Source organism: Cebidichthys violaceus, unplaced genomic scaffold (assembly GCF_023349555.1).
Source record: "Cebidichthys violaceus isolate CVI_PGR_0920_01 unplaced genomic scaffold, fCebVio1.0.p SCAF_43, whole genome shotgun sequence".
Taxonomy (NCBI): domain Eukaryota; kingdom Metazoa; phylum Chordata; class Actinopteri; order Perciformes; family Stichaeidae; genus Cebidichthys; species Cebidichthys violaceus.
The window spans coordinates 465,541-484,697 of NW_027176628.1; the positions used below are offsets into that span (position 1 = coordinate 465,541).

The window sequence follows — 19,157 nt, forward strand, 5'->3', positions numbered from 1 at the left end:
ATATGAAATAAAACAGTTTATGTTGAATCACATCTAATATGAAATAAAACAGTTTATATATTGTGACGATTATAAAAAGTGGACAAAATATATCTTTTGATGATTTTACTTTTATGCTTTCATATCTTTCTACGATATCTTAACAATAGTTATATATAAGGAGTCTCTGTTTGGTTCTGTCTTCACTACACTCCAGATGGTTCTTTGTTCACCTCAGTACCATGATTACCTCTTTGGGCTGGACCAGTGCAGGCCGTCTGTCCCTGAGAGCATTGTTGTCAGTTTTTTAATGTCACTTTCTCCCAAAATCACCTCGAGTCTTGCAGGCGTCAAAGCAGCCGGTCTGAGAAGAGATCGCCAGCAATTAGTACGGTTCAACATGCGAGGCAAATCCCCTCTAGGAGTACCGTTGACCAATTTCTGATTGGGCCGTCTACTTCCCTGAAGCAGGAGAATATGAGGGAGAATCAGCTGTAGGGCTGTTGTATTAGAATAGTTTTGTTTTGTTTTGTTTAAACGCTCCCAGGTGGTGAAGATGGTAACACTCGCTCTCCTGCGAGTAGCAGCCGGAGTAGCTCTCCTGCTCAAGTACAGAAAAGAGCCCAAGTGCTGCACGCCCTGCCCCACAAGCAGTGAAAAGTCCAGTCACCACCGGATCACAGGTTCTGACCCAGCTTGGCTGTCAGAGGGGAAATACTCCCCCTGGCTGTACAAGACTGATCTTGGTAAGTAAGTAAGTAAGTAAACACATAAATAATAAACAGACAGATTAGATACAGTACATAGAGAATGAATAGGGAATTATTTAGGAATGTTCTTACAATGACATACAGCCACATTACTGCCTTGTCAATAGCACTGTATTCTAGGAGTATAACTTACCTTTGGTAGTCCAATGAGTTATGTCCAGGCCTGACGTCACCACCACCAGTCAGGGGGGGAAAATCAAAGAAAATTTAAAAACACATTAATATTAAACATTGTCTTTTCAGTGTTAAGCTTGCCTTGTGTACGGTTTAACTGCATCACTACCTCACCCGGTAACGGTTTGAGTAAGGACCGAGTGAGAAGACTTAGCAGCAGTTGACACAAACACGCTTACCTTAACGTTAGCCACCGTGACTTATACATGCGGCGCTTTCTCCAACATAAACACGAAGGCAGCCCCGTCACTGAGCCTTCACGTCTCCGTGAGGTTCCGGGGTAGTCCAACAAGTGTGACCGCGCGGACCCTGTAATTAGCTTCTTGGTAACGAGCTAATGTACGCCTCACCAGCTCAATATCTCTGCGCTAATGTGCTAATAAGCAGCTACACCGGTACACAACATGCATACACAACTTTCAGTTAGAGCATTGAAGCACGACAGTCCCGCCCGCAAACATCTACGGTCTGCTAGCGAGCTACCAGCTGGTCTGATGTTTAACCGTAGATCAGGCTGCAGGCCTGTAAATCATTTTACATCTAACATACTACATTATTTGTACAGACAAAATACAATTTAGCACTAAACTTACCTTCTGTCCGAGTCACCTCAACAAGGGAAAATATGTGACGTCATGACGTATGTCTCGCCAAACACTGCCTTTGTGACGTCACTTCAGCAGCTTCCTAGATCAAAGCCATCAAAGATCAAAGGCAGATGAAAAGTCTAAGCCTATAGGGTGAACAGAATCCATTATCCAGAGATATTTTTACATTATGAATACAACAACTAAAAGACAAGAAATGGCCTCAAAATCAAAAGATACTGATGATGACCGTTTTCAAATAGAAAACGGTCTAGTTCTGTCTGGTAAATCCGGTCAGTATCGGATAGAAAAGTTTCTGGGAGAGGGTGTTTATGGGAGAGTGGCCATGTGCCTAAACTTAAAAACCAAGCAGAAGCTGGCAGTGAAGTTTGTGCGGAAGGACCTGTCCTGGATTGGCAAATATGAAGTGTCAGTGCTTAAGAAACTTAGAAAGCTTGGTGAAGACAAGAATAACTTGGTCAAGTTAACCGATTATTTTGAGCACAAGGGACACATTTGTCTGGCATTTGAAGTGCTGGACATGACCCTGGAAACATTAATGAAAAGCAGATACTGGAGGCCACTGAGTTTTTCAGAGATTAGAATAATCACACAACAGATGCTGGTGGCTTTAAATGCCCTCAGTAGCATAGGTTTGGCACATACAGACATCAAGCCAGACAACATAATGCTGGTAAATTATCAGTTACATCCCTTCAAGATAAAACTGATTGACTTTGGTAATGCCTATAAGATTTCAAAGCTACAGCCTGGCACCCGTATTCAGCCCCTTCCTTACAGGGCCCCTGAGGTCGCCTTGGGCACCCAACCAAATGAAGCTGTAGATATGTGGTCCCTCGGCTGCCTTTTGGCCTACATGTGCCTGGGCTATGACCTGTATCTAACAGGCTGTCCGTATGAGCACATGAAACTCATCAGGCAGCTGCAAGGTCAGCCCGCTGATCACCTGCTGGATTCTGGGATTAATACCAAGGATTTTTATAAAAGGAAAAAAAAATGGTGGCAGAAGGAAGAAATGTGGAGGCCGAACACACGAGATGAATACCAGAAACAAACAGGCTCCAAGCTCCAATGCACCAAAATACGTGCTGACAAATTCACCAGTCTCAATGATGTGATAAAGGAACACCCAGAAAGGAATGATGTCATTAACTCATCAGCCTTTTTATGTCTCCTCAAACAGATGCTTCATGTGGATCCTGAAAAAAGAATCAGCCCCAGCGAAGCTTTGAAGCACCCTTTCATCACAATGAAACAATCTAGAGACACTAATGACGACCAAGAAGCCACAGCTGATAGTAATGCTGATGGCGCCAAAGACGACCAACAAGCCAAAAGTCGGTTTAAGTCCATCAAGAGGTTCTTCTCCAGGATGTTTAGGTTTCTATGTTGCTGCAGAGTTGATGTTCTTGAGTGATGACACACATGTCATCATTCAAATACGGTGGTGCAGCACTGTTACCTAAGTGGACAGCAGGGTTTGATCCCCGGCACCGCAAGTCACATATCGATGTCCTTGAGCAAGACACATAACCCAAAATTTGCTCCCGTAGCTGTGCTACGTGTGTGTATGACTGTGATAGAATCTGATTGGCAGGTGTCTGCCATCAGTGTGGTGAGTGATGAGAAGTAGTGTGAAAGCGCTTTGAGTGACCACACACAGCTAGAAGGCGAAGGTTGGTCCTGAGCCTCTCTCACTTTGTGTCCACTTGTGGTGGCAGGATCAGGGTTTCTCCGGTGTGCTCCGGTTTCTCCCACAATAATTGAAGGTGAACTTCTTTTAAAAAAAAACAAAAACTTGTGGTCCACACACATCCAGAAGGCGAAGGTTGGTCCTGAGCCTCTCTCACTTTGTGTGTCTACTACTCTGGTGGCAGGATCAGGGTTTCTCCTGTTTCTCCCACAATAATTGAAGGTGAACTTCTCTTTAAAAAAAAAACTCGTGGTCCACACACAGCTAGAAGGCGAAGGTCTGTCCTGAGCCTCTCTCACTTTGTGTGTGTACTACTCTGGTGGCAGGATCAGGGTTTCTCCTGTTTCTCCCACAATAATTGAAGGTGAACTTCTCTTTAAAAAAAACAACAACCTGTAATATGGGTTTCATCTTGAATCCAACAAGGAGCTCCAGTCCTGCATCACATCCGGGTCTGCTCCTCCGCCCTTCATCATGGAGGGGTCGAGGCCAGTGGAGCAGGAGGTTACAAATGTGGAGCAGGACTCGAGCTCTCAGAGCCACCTCAGTGGTCCACACACAGCTAGAAGGCGAAGGTTGGTCTTGAGCCTCTCTCACTTTGTGTGTCCACTACTGTGGTGGCAGGATCAGGGTTTCTCCGGTGTGCTCCGGAAATAAAAAATCTCAATTACATAAAAAAAAAAAAAAAAAAATTGAATTTGCTCATCTCACTATTCATTTTTCTGTAATATTTGGAATGCTGATTTAGCATGACAGTGAAAAGAAACCCCCAAAAAAATCAATTTGAATCTGTAAATATAACATCTGAAACTGAAAAATACAAGACCTCAAATATCAAAATATATATGAAAATTAAAAATTAAAAAAATAAATAAAAATTATATTCAACCCATTCACTTATTTTTATTTTGTGAATACTTATTCAAATATTGTCATCTGAATCTTAATTGCAAATGCACGCAGAACGATTCACAAATACATTCCAATGCACACATAAATAAATTATGATTGATATAAATGTAAAAAAAAAAAATCACAAATATATTTCTGCATTTGTATGTATTTGTTTGTGGATTGCTCCACATTTGTGGGTGGATATTTGTATTTGTTTGTGGATTTGTATGCATTTGTTTGTGCATTTTTTTCAATATGGACCTATCTGTAGCCAATCAGATTTTCAGCAAGTTTATTTCAGTATAAGTGGTTTTTAAAACACCTCACACTGTTTCTCCAAACATCTCATTGTTCTTGCAACCTCCGAGATAAGCAAGCAAGACGTTAATATCTTCAAACATGGCCAAGTCCAACATGATCAAACTCTGTGCCAAACAAGGTTATTATCGTTAACGAAAACTAACGAAAAAACAAAAACTAGGTGTGAATTTTTTTTCGTGAACAGAGAGGCAGAGCCTCCAGCCAGCAGCTCAGCTACTGATATAGAGGACTGTGGAGGATCAGGACCAGCCGGGAACCTAGATCCAGATCGTCATGCAAATCCGAATGCTAATGATGAAAAGGTTTCTGACTCCTCTGAGACTTTGTCAAATTCTGGATCTGAAACTGAGGACAGGAAACCATTTGGATGTGATGTTTGTGGGAACAGATTTACACGGCAGGGAAGTCTGAGGACACACATGAGAGTTCACACAGGATCAAAATGTATCTTTTCACTTTCTTGTGAAAGATGAATAAACTAAATGTGTTGGTTTGAACCACTTATCATTGTTTTGTGTTTTTGTAAATGAGAAGAAAGCGGAAGTGTTTTCCAAACATTATATATATGTTAATTATATTAGACAGTAGTTCTGACAAAAAAAGGAACCAAATAGGGTTGGAACCCCTTCCGGGGGTTGGAAGCAGGGACCAGAGAACTCTGTTAGACCTGTTTAACGTGGGCCACATGGATGGTGGGATGGACTGTCAATGACCTGGGGAGTCTCAATCTAGAAATTAAATCCAGTTATCAAATAGCTACATATAACTATGTTCATGTTTATGACGTGTTTACAAAGAGCAATTTAATTCTTCATACAGAATGTAACAAATAAGTGGGATTCAAAAGTCAAGCGTGGGAAACGGGGACACGAAGCAATAACAACTCAAAAACAAATGAACACAAGACAAGTTTAGCACGTCAAGTCTGCCAACATTCTGGTGATTCCCTCCCGACACCAATGCTTCTGCTTAGACTTTGAGTTGACACCAGCTAATTCAGCCTGAGAGAGAAAGAGAGAGAGAGAGAGAGAGAGAGAGAGAGAGAGAGAGAGAGAGAGAGAGAGAGGATGCTCTGCAGGCCAGCAGCTGTAGTCAACACGGGGTGAGGCACACTGTGCACAACAGTGAGAACGTACTGAAATCCAACTTCAAAGCTCTCTTCCCGTCCATGCGGATCCACCAGCAGTAGGTTTCGGCACGGTGGCTCCCTCCATGAGTCCGCACTGACCAGAAGCAGCGCTGCTCTCTCTCTGACCAGAAAGATCCCCGCTACAGGTTGCCATCATCGTTGCTGTCCGGTTTCAAAGTCCAGGTTGATCCCCGTCAGCAGCTCTCCTCCACAGGAGCGGTTCAGCAGCTCCTTCAGGGCTTCGTTCACGTCGTCGTTGAAGACGGTGGAGAAGCTGCAGCCGGGGAACCCGCCGCCACCGCCGCCGCCGCCTCCGTCCGCGGGGAAAGAGCCCATCGCCTCCTGCACCCACTTCAGCTCGTCGCTGACCTCTAGACGCAGCGCGTCGAAGTGGCTCTGCCTCTCCCGGTAGCGGCCGCAGACAGCGCCGAGGCCGGAGCTGAAGGCCCGCATGTCGTCCTGCAGGCCCCTCTTGAAGGCCTCCACTTTACGAAACTCGTAGCGGATCTGCGAGAGCTCGTGGCGGACGTCTTCGCTCTCCTCCTTGTACCAGGCCTCCTTCTCGTTGTATATGGACACCATGGCGTCGATGTCCTCTTGCAGGGAGTCGTGGGCCACTGCCAGGCTCGCGAACGAGCTCTCCATCTGGTCGATGTCCACCACCACCTGGGCAAAGCGCTCAAAGTTCACGTAGGTGTTGTTGGGCGGCATGCTTGAGTGGGACTTGATGGTGTACTCCCTCAGGCGCTTGGTCTTCAGCTGGCGGCGCTCCCGTTTCTTGGGCTCCTGGGCTTTATTTTCCTCCTTGTGCTCGTTGGACTTTAAAAGAAGGGCGAGTTAGTTTCTGTCGATACAACAGCTCATGTGATTACACACTACACCTGAGTCTGACATGTTGAAACATGTCCCCAAACAAGAATTCACTGTATTTCACTCTTCTTCTTTTGGGGTAAAAACTATTTAACATGTTATTACATTGAGTGGCTGAATTATGCTCTATAATGCAATGTAGATCTTTAAAATAATTGAGTTAATCTATAATTCTGTCTACTTTAACTTTACCTTGATCCATGGGTGATTGAGAGCATCTTGAATTGTTAATCTTTTCCTGTAAGAGAAAAGAAATGTCACTGAAGCACAGAGGTGTCGAGTGATTCTGGAGAACACAAGGAGGAGCTTTAAATCGGCCCTGGGGAACACGTTCCTTCACCACGTCTTACTTCTTATCCTCCTCCAACAACTGGCTGATGAATTTCTTGGCCAGCTCGCTGGTGTGACAGAAAAACTCCTCGTCAAACTCATAGTTTATGGCTGAAATGTTCCCCAGCGTGTCCTGCTTGGTCTCCCCGAGGAAAGGCGACGCACCGCTCAGCCTGGAGCAGAAAGAAAACACACACGACGTTCAGGTGGCGCGCTCTGAAGGTGACGTGACGGTATTTGTGGGTTCACTTGCAGGATGTAGGTGATGACCCCGATGCTCCACATGTCTGCTTCTAACCCCAGCGGCTCATAGTTGACAATCTCCGGCGCTTCAAAGGCAAACAAGCAGAATGCGTCTCTGTTAAAGCAGATTCATGTTCACTGTGAGTCCAGAATATGATCTCTATGGCTACCTCTGATTTCTGATGTCACTGTTTAAAAAACTAAATGTACAGAAAGAAACTTCCCCAGTTCATTACTTACATTAAGGAAGTTGTTGTTTGATAAATGTGCAGATGAGGACATTGTCTTTTTCATAAATTTCCAGAACATAAATGTGAACGTTGGATAAAACCAGGTTATTGAAATATTAGAGTCAAAGTTTTTTGCAGAAATCATTTTAGATATCTCTTTGTATCACGATGTCAACAGTATATCAGTCAATCAATAATGTTTTCTTTATCAAACACCTTTCAAACAAATCAAATGCAATTCAAGGAGCTCTACAAATGATGATGAAGATGAAAACAAGATGAAGAGACTAATGTACACCAAACTAAGTTACATAATCAATAAATAAATTAAAAAACAGCAATAAATAAATTGATCATTATTAAACAATAAAATAAGTGAAATTGTAGCAAAGGCACCTTCTCTAAAGGACATGTTCAGCCTGGATGGACATCGACATAACGGAGACTACGGACACTAGCGAGTCAAAGCATCTCAGCGGCACGGACGTCATGGTTTGTCTGAGTTTTTGTTTGTTTCTTACCTACGAACTCAGGTGTTCCAAAGATGTTCTTGAACTCAACGCCGGCTTCGATCTTGTGGGCCAGACCGAAATCGATGAGTTTGATTCTGGGCAGCGGCACGTTCTTGTCCAGCAGCATAATGTTCTCAGGCTGCAGGTGAGAGAAGACGAGACGTTTGAAATGGTTCAGAAACATCTGTGTGAATTAAAAATACAACAAAAAAAGTTACTATTATATTGTTTCTGGGGACAGCCAAAAGGTTCCCGTCACACATCGATCAGTGACGTCTTTACGCTTTACAGGAAAACGACCTGAGGGGAGTTTAGATGCACTCAACATGCATCCGTTAGAGGACGTTTAAAGCTATGTTCTGACACTGGAGACAGCAGAAAGACATCTCACTTTGAGGTCTATTTAGTAGCTGTTCTGGAGCTTTTGATCATTTCGCACAATCTTCCTTAGCAGATGCCGTTTAGGTACGTCTGGCTTACAAACTGACATTGTTTTACCTCCATTGTGAGACGATAGAACTCTGGACACAGACATGCAGAAGGCCTCGCCGTCTCTCCTGCAGAGGACAAAGACACCCAGACTGCAGAGCTGTCGGGACTCTTTTTTTGTGTCGCGTTGTGTCTGTTTGCAGTCGTTACGCATCTCTCTGTGTTTCATGAACGCTCTGCTAGACGCTTAAACTGTGAAGAGAGTCGTCTGCGTCTCTGGGGAAAAAAACTCACAAAAGACGCCGAGTCATCCTGAGTGTGAAACTGAGCTTTTTGTCGCTTTGACAAAATGTCCCGGCTAAGACGAAAGAGGTCGTTCTATTGTGACTCTGTGACTCTGCTGTGGCTCAGAAATGTGACGTCGGGCCTCGCGCAGCAACATTCTCTTAAAACAGTCGACCAACCTTGAGATCAAAGTGGGCTATCTTCCTGGCGTGGAGGTAGTTGACCCCCTCGAGGATTTGCTTGATGAACTGAGTGGCCTCTTCCTCGCTCAGGGACTCCTTCTGTGCCAGGAAGTCAAACAGCTCCCCTCCAGAGACCCTGGAACACAGACCTGCATCATCCACATCATTCATGAAAACTGCATCGATGTTTATTACTGTTCCTTAAAGTTACTGCAAAGAACTTTCGGTTTGTTGATTCTGTTGGTCCCTGTGGACTAGAGTGGTAGTGGTTCACCAGAGGTCACTCATTTTACTGCAGCAGGGTCTGACAGTCTGCCCCTCTCAGTCCTGGTTCTGGTTCTCCCGTGCCTCCCTTCCCTCCAGAGGGTCCAGCAATACGTCCTGGGTCTCCAGCTGAGAGGAGAAGCTCTGCTCCTGGAGTAGGAGGAGGAGATGCTGCTGCCAGGAGCTGAGCTCTCCTCCTCCCTCCGGAGCTCCGACTGCAGGTCCAAGGCTGCCGGTGAAGATGGATCTGGGTCTGTCTACGGTGGACCAGGTCTCTGCTGGAGGATCTGGTTCTGTCCACGGTGGACCGGTCTCTGCTGGAGGATCTGGTCTGTCCACGGTGGACCGGTCTCTGCTGGAGGATCTGGGTCTGTCCACGGTGGACCAGGTCTCTGCTGGAGTCTGAGCTGAAGGAGGTTCTGGTGAACCTGCATGAGTTCATCTGGTTTCACCAGAATCCGACCCGGTGGCTCCGATGACGAGCGTCAAGAATAACTCTATAGAAACAGACCATCTTCTCTCTGATGGTCTCTGTACTGATGGAGGTCTGAGAGAGGATCAGGACTACACTGAGACTGGTTCAGAACCAGTGAAAAGTTCCTCACAGTGACTCAAAGAAAAACATAGTTTTTATGTCATTTTTGCCCAGAACAATTTTTGCACAATAGCTAACACGCTCTGTGTGCACAGGATATTTTGACGCTTATGAAACTTACTTTAATGCCGGTTAAACAATGCATTACTCTAATTTACGTGACTTTTAATAATCCACATACACAGTTCATTACCGTAATCCAAGCATGCATAATGCTAAACTAGACGCACATTTCAGCAAGCTGCTGAGGGGCTGCACCGTTCCGACAAACGTGAATATTATGTCTGTGTGTTTTGTGCAAAATTCATCCCATTTGGTACGTTTGAACACATAAGGACGTCTACTAATTTAAGATAAAGTCCTGTGTCTCGCAGCGCGAGTTTGTAATGACGGACGTAGACTGTTATATAGAGGCTTCACGCACCGTAATTAACTGACCAAAATGCTCTACGGTGCCGTGAATAACGTCTCCCAACTTCAACTTCGCCGAAACACTCACAGCTCCAGGATGAGCACCACGTCGGTGCGGTTCTCGTAGACGGCGTGCAGCGTGACGATGTTGGCGTGCTGGATCTGCCGCAGGATGTCCACCTCCCGCTCGATCTCCTCCCGCCGCACGCCTCGAGAGCTCGCCATGCTCTGCCGCTTCTTGATGAACTTGGCGGCAAACTCCAGACCCGTGCTTTTCTCTCTGCATTGCTTCACGATGGCGAACTGCCCGCTGACACACAGAGGAGGAGTCACAGAGGTTTCAAAGAGAGGCTGGACTACAGCAGCAGTACATTTCAGCTCATTGTCGATATATTGATATTTATTAGTATATTAGTCAAAATATTGCAGTACAAAAAGCTCTGACAAGTTTATTTTTTTTACAGTAAAATTCTTTAAATTACACAGTTTAAGAGATATCATTGCTGTAGTTTTTGTTATGCGTTTGTTAAAAATGTATACAAGCGAATATCACCTGCTTCTTTCTTTTTTATTGTCAAATATGGATAAACTTATTGGGCTCAAAATGTCAGTGTCAGTCAAGCAATAGATCACTTATTAGTACGTCAGTCCACTGAGCTGTGTGTTGAGATGAAGTGGCTTTTTTATACACAAAACTTTGATTTAATGTTGATTCTGTCGCCCCCCCTGTGGACTGAAGCTGTAGTGTCTCTGAGCACCAGGGTCCCTTTAGAAAACCTCTCATTCTACTGCAGCAGGGTCTGACAGTCTAGCCTCCAGAGGGTCCAGCAGTACGTCCTGGGTCTCCAGCAGCGTGGTGTGAATATTAAACGTATGTTTATTTATTATTTTAGTGTTATTAAATGCTGACTGAATGTCCTGCAGCCCACAATGACACGAGCTACAGAGCTGCGACGGGATTGTGACCACTGGGTTTGATGTGCTCAAAACACTGAAAAGGTCACAGGACTGTATTTCTGGTTCACTTGTAACCTAACACTCCACTTCCTCATCGTCTGGGAGCAGAACTAGCCGCAGCTAAAGATAGAAGAGTCCTTTAAAAAGCAGCTTGATATGCTGAACAGTTGTCTCCGCCTGGCCGACGCACTGCGACGAAACGAAGGCCTAAAGTACAACACGGTTTACGTTTCTTACAGTGAGCGCCTGTGGAAATTACGGCAACTTACTGTCATCATAACACATAACGCTATGTAATTTAACAATTACAGTATTTTACCGGCAGCAGTTTCACCAGCGAGATGCCGTACATTCACAGAAATACGGTCAACTCACTGTCATCAAAATGTAGTAGACGTCCTAAAGTCCCAGAATGCACTGCTTTCACAGCGATACAGTAGGTCACCGTTAGAATCGCAGTGAAATTCTAGCGTACCAGGAGTGTTTCAGTGTAGTCTGAGGTACACAAACTCACACAGTCTGACTCCTGTTGAGAAGGAGCAGCATGCAGTTCATGATTCTGTGTCATTTCCATATTGTAACAGTGAAGCAATAACATGCATAATAACATGCTTGTTGGTGCTGCAACTTCCTTTTTTAAATCTTCTAGTCTAAGTGGTACTTAATGAAGCGTTCTACTACCAAAACAAAAAGATGAATATATAATGAAATCATGGTAGTTATGGCAAGAAGTTGAGCCACACTTTACATCTGCCTCATAAGAATGTATGTCCTCAAACTAAAAAGATACAAGATAGATTACCATCAATCATACATTCTTGTCTTCTTCTATGTCTTTGTATTCATCCCCATATGTATCTATGTATTTATGTATCTATGTATTTATGTATCTATGTATCTTTGTAGCTATGTATCTATGTATGTATGTATTTATGTATCTATGTATCTATGTATTTATGTATTTATGTATCTATGTATCTTTGTAGCTACGTATCTATGTATGTATGTATTTATGTATTTATGTATCTATGTATGTATGTATCTATGTATTTATGTATCTATGTATCTATGTATTTATGTATCTATGTATCTTTGTATCTTTCTATCTATGTATCTATGTGTGTATGTATTTATGTATCTATGTATCTTTGTATCTTTGTATCTATGTATCTATGTGTGTATGTATTTATGTATCTATGTATTTATGTATGTATGTATGTATGTATGTATCTATGTATTTATATATCTATGTATCTATGTATTTATGTATCTATGTATGTATGTATGCATTTATGTATGTATGTATGTATCGATGTATTTATGTATCTATGTATTTATGTATGTATGTATCTATGTATGTATGTATCTATGTATCTATGTATTTATGTATCTATGTAACTATGTATTATGTATCTATGTATCTATGTATGTATGTATCTATGTATTTATGTATCTATGTAACTATGTATTATGTATCTATGTATCTATGTATTTATTCATCTAATGCCAGGTTTTTCTATTGTTTTATATTTCAGTAGTCATGGCCTGTCATGTCTAGAAGTGTCTTCATTCACACCATCTCTCATGTTGTATTCTGTCTGCATTACAGATCTCACCGTCACTCATTAGATTACATGTAATAACAGATGCACATATGTCTCCGTGCTGAAGTAAATGAGTAGAGATGCTGTGCATGCATGCATGTACCTTCCCAACTCTTCACCGATGTCATAGAAGTCCTCCACTCTCTGCTGCTTGAACAGGTCCATGGCTGCAGACTGCTGCTCACTGTCGGTTAGACTAACGCTCCTGCTTCATCCCTCAGAGCGGTCCGTTCTCACAACGCGGCTATCCCGTTATAGAACATGACATCGCGGTCAAAACAGTCGCCTACCAACGGGTTGGCTCACTGGACACTGAGGCAGGAGACTACCATTGTAAAGAACACAACACGTGACAAAAACAGATCGGTATGAAATGTCCTACGGTCTTCAACACGTTAAGTCTTGATGGTGAACGCCATGTCCTCCTGAATACGGGACCCGAGCGCTCAGCACGGTCCGCTCACCTACACGAGGAGCGCGTCACACCGGACTCCATTCAGAAAACTACTATTTTAAGGTGGCGTCGGTGAACTGCTGCTATAACGCAGTGGACAGCTGAATGGCGACATTAATTCATTTGAATTCATATTAAATGTCATACAACACTATGAAACCTTGTGTTTTTTTAAGAGAGGATTTTAGGTGCTTTAGTTTCACGTCGAATCAAAAACAGGCGCACGTCATACGTCACAGTCAAAAGTGCTAAATCGAGCGCGTGCCTTTGCGGGAAGCGTCAACTTTTACTTCGCGGTAATATATACATAGGGGGGTCGTGTCGTCACCGCGTCCGTGTGCGCGCGCTCTGCCATCATTTCAGCTCCGCGCGTGAACATATGACACCTGTTGTCTCGCGCTCTAGCACACCGTCAACTCTGACATTCAATTGTTTGGGGTGCTTTTTGTTTTACTTGTTGTTGTTTTTCTTATCTTAATAAAGGCTGATTAATGTTAACATGCATTATTGATGAATTAAATTGTATTTATTTGACTATAGGCTCTCATTAATGACAATACATGATTTTGTCACCCCCAATTTTGTCAGGTTCCCCAGGGAATAAATCCCACTAACTTTGGTCATCCTCTGACTTTTCATCTATAACGCCACCATGAGGAGGTTGGTTCAGACGTTCACGTTCCCCAGAGGATGAATTCTCATGATCTCAGTGATCCCCTGACTTTTCAACCTATAGCACCACATGGACAGTTCTAGGTGAAATATCTTAACTATTGGATGGATTGCCATGAAATCTGCTGCAGATATTCACGTTCCCCAGAGGATGGATCCTACTAACACATGTAGTGATCCTCTGTCTGTTCATCTAGTGCCATCATCAGCCGGTGCTTTGGTTTACGACCACATTACCTGCAACATAATAGTGGCTCCAGATGTCTGAATGGCTCTCCACATCTTAACCCTGGATTTAAATGATGCACCTGGTTGAGCTGGGACAACCAGACTGTAGTCCCATCACGAGCTCCTCCAGTACTTTACATAGTCAAGCATCTGATCAAATGACAACAAACTCAAGATAAAAAAGTACAGAGTGACCTGTTACAGTTCAGTCTGGGGGACCAGGAACTCAAAAGGAAACCGTCTGCCCAATGAGGGCTGAGTAGATAAACTGAAACAATGCCACTATTCAGATGAGAGAGGCGCCCAAAGGAAATATGCAAATGAGTTCAAACGTGAGCAGAGGAGCTGATCTCGTCAGCTGAACCGACAAGAACCCCCTGAGAGGACGGAGAGGACGGAGAGGATGGAGAGGACGGAGAGTACGGAGAAGACGCCGGCCGTCGACCTGTGCGTGGACACGTCAGAGGGGGGCCTGAAGGAGCTGGTGCTGAGGTGGTTCACGGAGACTCAGGCGCCACTCCTCCTGAACGACGGGAACTTCCCCGACTGGTTCAAAGGCTTCGCCGCACGAAAGTAAGGATCCGGAGTGACGGAGAAGTTTGTGTTTGTGCTCGTGGGGGAATGGAGACGATCAAATGCTCTGAACGTTTGCAGCTGTTCTTAACTCTGATAAGGTTGCGGCATTTAATTTGAATAGATTTCTGCAGGATCCTGTAGATCATTATGTGTGTTTCTGTTAGTTGTTATGCAGTGGAAGGAATGTAACTAGTGCATTTATTACTTCATAGTTCTGCTTCTACTCCACATCATTCTGTTTTTAACTTGTTACTGCACTACAGTTATTTGACAGCTTTAGTGACAGTATAACAAATAAGAAAACTAGCTCCACCTCAACCACCTAACAGGAAAAACTCGGAGGATCTGGGTCTGTCCACGGTGAAGCGGTCTCTGCTGGAGGATCTGGGTCTGTCCACGGTGGACCGGTCTTCTGCTGGAGGATCTGGGTCTGTTCACGGTGGACCAGGTCTCTGCTGGAGTTTGAGCTGAAGGAGTTTCTGGTGAACCTGCATGAGTTCATCTGGTTTCACCAGAATCCGACCCGGTGGCTCCGATGACGAGCATCAAGAATAACTCTATAGAAACAGACCATCTTCTCTGTGATGGTCTCTGTACTGATGGAGGTCTGATAGAGGACCAGGACTACACTGAGACTGGTTCAGAACCAGATAAATGTCCTCTTAATGTCAGTTTCACAGCGACATCAACCTGGAGTTTGCTAACATTAGCCACCACTAGCTACTGATCATATCAGGCTGTATGCAAGGTATCTGAGTGCATTTCACCTCACAGAAAACAGAGGTTTCGTGACACCAGAGAGCTATTTATAAGCCTAATTTGTTTAATCGGTTCCGTCTCTCTCTCTCTCTCTCTCTCTCTCTCTCTCTCTCTCTCTCTCTCTCTCTCTCTCTCTCGGCCTTCAGGGACACGGAAGATCTCCTGAGAGACAAAGCTCTGGGCTGTTTTCTCATCCGCCTCAGTGACAAAGCCATCGGCTACATCCTGTCCTACAGGTGAGGGGAACAAATCAAATCAAATTAATCTGTTCGGTTGCATCTTTTGCCGGCTCTTTTTCTGATTCATCTTGCTGGTCGTTGCTGTTACTTTTTTTTTTTAAAGGGGCCACGACAGGTGCCGCCATTTCGTCATCACCCAGAATCGAGACGGAGCGTTCGTGATATCAGGAGACCGTCAGACTCACGGAAGTCTCGTTGAGCTGATCGAGCATCACAGAGTCAGCCCCATCCAGCCCTTCGGAGAATACCTGACCGCCAGTTGGCTGGAGGTGAGGAGGGGTCTTTACCTGAAGGAATACATATTAGAATACGGCAGAATACCGTAAAACGTTACACGCAGTTTACAGGAAATGTATTTTTTATCAGTTATGACACGTTAGCGGGGTTTAGTTTGTCGGTCCACAACTTTTGTTCAGACTAAAATCTAAGTAGCCATTCGACTGATTTTCATTCAATTCGGTTCCGACATTCTTGGTCCTCAGAGGATGAATCCCAGTGACTTTGGTGGTTAAATTCTCAAAGTTTCAGGATAACCTCTAAGGCACTTTGTCAGAGGGCTTTTATAAGTGGAATAACTTTGTTGTCCAGCAATATTAAATGTTTTTCTTTTAAATTAAAAGAAAAGCAGAAACAAGCAAAAAAATGCATCAAAATCTATTTTGACACAATATTCAAAATACATAAACTGAAGAGGCACTTTTTCGTCCTTTTGTGTGCCACATCGTTTGTAGTTTTTCTGCTTTTCATTTGCTTGATGCACCTTCTTTCCTGAAGGTTGCATTTGTATTTGAGTTTGTTGACTCTAATGTAACGCAGGTCTGTCATTTTATTAATGACGGCAGTTTTAAATGACAGCATCAGACATTAAAACCTAACACAGGGTCAGTGCCTTCTACACAGCCACGCCGCTGCTTTTCATTTGACTGGTGCCAGCATCATTTACATTGTGAGGAGACAATAAGGCTGCTTGTTATGTTCAGGTAAACACAGAGGAGCTGTATGATGTGGTGAATTACAACGGCAAAGGGAACGCCGGGCTGAGTGTTCAAGTTCTGCGGACTCTGTGGGACCAGAAACATGATCCTCACAGCAGCGACCCGGGGAAAAACCACCGGACCCGGCGGCAAAACGACGCTCCGACGGTTCTCCTGCCTGCACTGCCGCTCAAATCCAAAAGCAGGAAGCTGACGGGGACGGTGTCTGCAGACACCGCGTCCGTCTCACAGGTAGAGTATGAAGTGACGACTGATGGATTGTTTGTTGAGTAATTGTTCTGCATGCAAAGACACTTTTAGAGTTCTGCAACTTCATCGAAAGGTGTTTTTCCGACACCTCAACGGCCAAAGTGCCGAACTCAAGGCTTCAAAACCATAGCCTACAATGGGTGACGTGATGGTGACTACGTCCACTTCTTCTTCCTCTGTGGTTCTGTTCTGTTCTAATGAGCATTGCAGGTTTTGCTTGTTCACAATAAGACAATCCTTTCAAAATCAGCTGAAGAAGATCCTGTGATACCAGCAGCTACTAATGGACCATGTGGAGAGGTTGTTGTTTTCATCCGTACGTCTCAGTGTTCTGGTGTCGTGTCTTTCAGGGCGTTCCTCCGGTACCAAAGAGAGGCCTCCCTCTGGGCTTCTCCCTCAGTGGATCTTTGCCCGACACGGCATCCCAAACCCAGAGCGACCCAAGCGGATCAGAGGGAGTCCGAGGAAAGGCAAACCCAGCGCTAAAGTCTGACAGAGACTCATTCAAAGCCGCTCACACCAGCTATCCCGAGATCAGGAGCAAATCTCTACCGATGCTGAACCACAGCAGCATGGAGGAGGAGGAGGAGGAGGAGGAGGAGGAGGAGAAGGAGGAGGAGGCGTACTCGAACCAGTTCAGTAGACCCTCCTCAACATCTCACTCACCCAGTCCTCTGCAGAGGACCACCTGTCTCACCTACTCCCTCCACAATCCCAGAGACAGCTCCAGGTCTGAGCAGCAGGGCGCGAAAGAGTTGTGGTCCAACCCGCTGTACCAGACCTCGATGGGGTCTGGCGGGGGTTCGGCTCAGCGGGGGGACGTCACGTACTCCGAGGTTCCCTGGAGGCCGAAGCCTGCCGGGCTGCCCGACAACGCCTACGAGCAGATCCCAGGTGAGGCCGCCGGCGTCCAGGGGAACACGTACGAGTCTCTGGAGGATGTGAAGAACGGGAAGTCCAAGAGCACCTGGGGGAAAAATGTAAGTCAGAACTAATAACCAGAGGTGCTGATGGTATTGAAGGCATGAAAATATGTAATTTAACGTCTGTCCTCTTCTTTCTGTTGGCAGTGGAAGAAATTCCTCCCTGATTACAAGAAGAAATAAAAAATGACTCAGAGACTGTTTTGATATTTTGTTCACTGAGACAGAAATGAGTTACAAATAACCCCTGAATGATAAAGTTATGATATAGTTATGATGTAATTATGATATAGTTGTATTAAGTAAGAGAGTCATGTAGAATACAGATGTTTAAACACTGCAAAATAATCCAAGTTATTATAAGAAAGTTAGTTTCCTTTAAATTTAAATGTTTTGTAATAAACACAAATAAGACATTTTTTCTATGATTTTTTAAAGTTATAATTATTATTGTTGTTGTTATATTATTATTATTATTATTATATTATTAATATTATTATTATTAGTAGTAGTATTGCAGTAATTGTAGGTGGTTCAGTATTTTGTTATTTGTGTATTCTGTGATCTTTAAATTCAAAACAAATTCACTTTTAATTTAAAAGTAAATCTATATATTTCTACTCTGTTATTTATATATATATATATATATATATATATATATATATATATATATATATATATACAGTATATATATATATACAGTATATATATATATATATATATATATATATATACAGTATATATATATTATGGACTTTTGACAGTTACTGTGCTTCCCTGTAACATTCAAAGTGTAAAGTACATTTAATCAAGTATACTGTACTTAAGTAAAGTAAATGTATCTCACATTTGTACTCGAGTATTTCTATTTTCTGCATCTCTTTGACTTCTCCTCCACAGCTTTAGTTACTCCTCTGATCATGTGATCAGTTTGTAAAATATGACACTGTGGTGGTACAGATCAAATTGTTAGCATTAAGTTATTATATATATATATATATATATATATATATATATATATATATATATATATATATACAGCATATAAAGTAGTTACAATGAGCTCCACCAGCTGTTCAATTAAAATGCTGCAGCAGTAATAATATCAGTATAATATAATATTTAAATAATATGATAATAATATATCTACCTGATGAGAATGTCACTTTAATACTTTAAGTACATCGTGATTCTAATACTTTAGTACTCGCATATAAGTGAGATTTTTGAATACACAAATGTATTTGTCACAGAGTATCTTTACACTGTATTATTACTTTTACTTAAGTAAAATATACACATAATACAACTCAACTGATGAATTACGATACATTACTGTCGGTTAAGATCTTCTTTTATTGTTTATTGAACTGGATATACACTCTATGGTGAATAATAATAATAATAATAATAATAATAATAATAATAATAATACATTGTATTTGTATCAAAAACACTTTACATGGCAAAAAAACCTCCAGAAACAATAGAAGTAATTACAGTAAAAACTAAATAGATGAAATCATAACAAAAAGAGCAGAAACATACATAACTGACTTTACAGGTTAAAAGCAGACTTAAA

General features: G+C 43.0%; 2 protein-coding genes across 3 annotated transcripts; one reads left to right on the top strand and one right to left on the bottom strand.

Annotated features, from left to right (window-relative positions):
* Positions 1 to 4,126: 4,126 nt before the first annotated feature.
* Positions 4,127 to 12,939, bottom strand: dapk2a (death-associated protein kinase 2a). Of its 2 annotated transcripts, XM_068728790.1 has the most exons (8): positions 12,584 to 12,939; positions 10,008 to 10,229; positions 8,647 to 8,785; positions 7,763 to 7,892; positions 7,022 to 7,097; positions 6,789 to 6,941; positions 6,631 to 6,676; positions 4,127 to 6,387 (listed from the first exon to the last, which is right to left on the bottom strand). In XM_068728790.1, the coding sequence occupies exons 1-8, from the start codon at positions 12,643 to 12,645 to the stop codon at positions 5,722 to 5,724; spliced, it is 1,494 nt and encodes a 497-aa protein (XP_068584891.1). In that variant the 5' UTR covers positions 12,646 to 12,939; the 3' UTR covers positions 4,127 to 5,721. The 2 variants fall into 2 exon arrangements, with proteins under 2 accessions (XP_068584891.1, XP_068584892.1); XM_068728791.1 differs by lacking the exon at positions 8,647 to 8,785 and having other exon boundaries at positions 12,584 to 12,671.
* A 1,298-nt stretch (positions 12,940 to 14,237) lies between these two features.
* sh2d7 (SH2 domain containing 7) lies at positions 14,238 to 17,758 on the top strand. The gene is made up of 6 exons (XM_068728730.1): positions 14,238 to 14,407; positions 15,316 to 15,405; positions 15,512 to 15,677; positions 16,389 to 16,634; positions 17,003 to 17,632; positions 17,723 to 17,758. Exons 1-6 carry the CDS (start codon positions 14,238 to 14,240, stop codon positions 17,756 to 17,758), a joined length of 1,338 nt encoding a protein of 445 aa, XP_068584831.1.
* Positions 17,759 to 19,157: the final 1,399 nt, after the last annotated feature.

Coding starts and splice junctions, on each gene's coding strand:
- sh2d7 (XM_068728730.1), top strand. CDS start 14,238: ATGGAGAGGACGGAGAGTACGGAGAAGACGCCGGCCGTCGACCTGTGC. Junction 15,678..16,388: donor TGACCGCCAGTTGGCTGGAG/GTGAGGAGGGGT, acceptor TGTTATGTTCAG/GTAAACACAGAGGAGCTGTA. Junction 16,635..17,002: donor ACACCGCGTCCGTCTCACAG/GTAGAGTATGAA, acceptor CGTGTCTTTCAG/GGCGTTCCTCCGGTACCAAA.
- dapk2a (XM_068728790.1), bottom strand. CDS start 12,645: ATGGACCTGTTCAAGCAGCAGAGAGTGGAGGACTTCTATGACATCGGT. Junction 7,893..8,646: donor TAGCCCACTTTGATCTCAAG/GTTGGTCGACTG, acceptor TCTCACCTGCAG/CCTGAGAACATTATGCTGCT. Junction 6,388..6,630: donor TCAATCACCCATGGATCAAG/GTAAAGTTAAAG, acceptor CTTCTTTTAAAG/TCCAACGAGCACAAGGAGGA.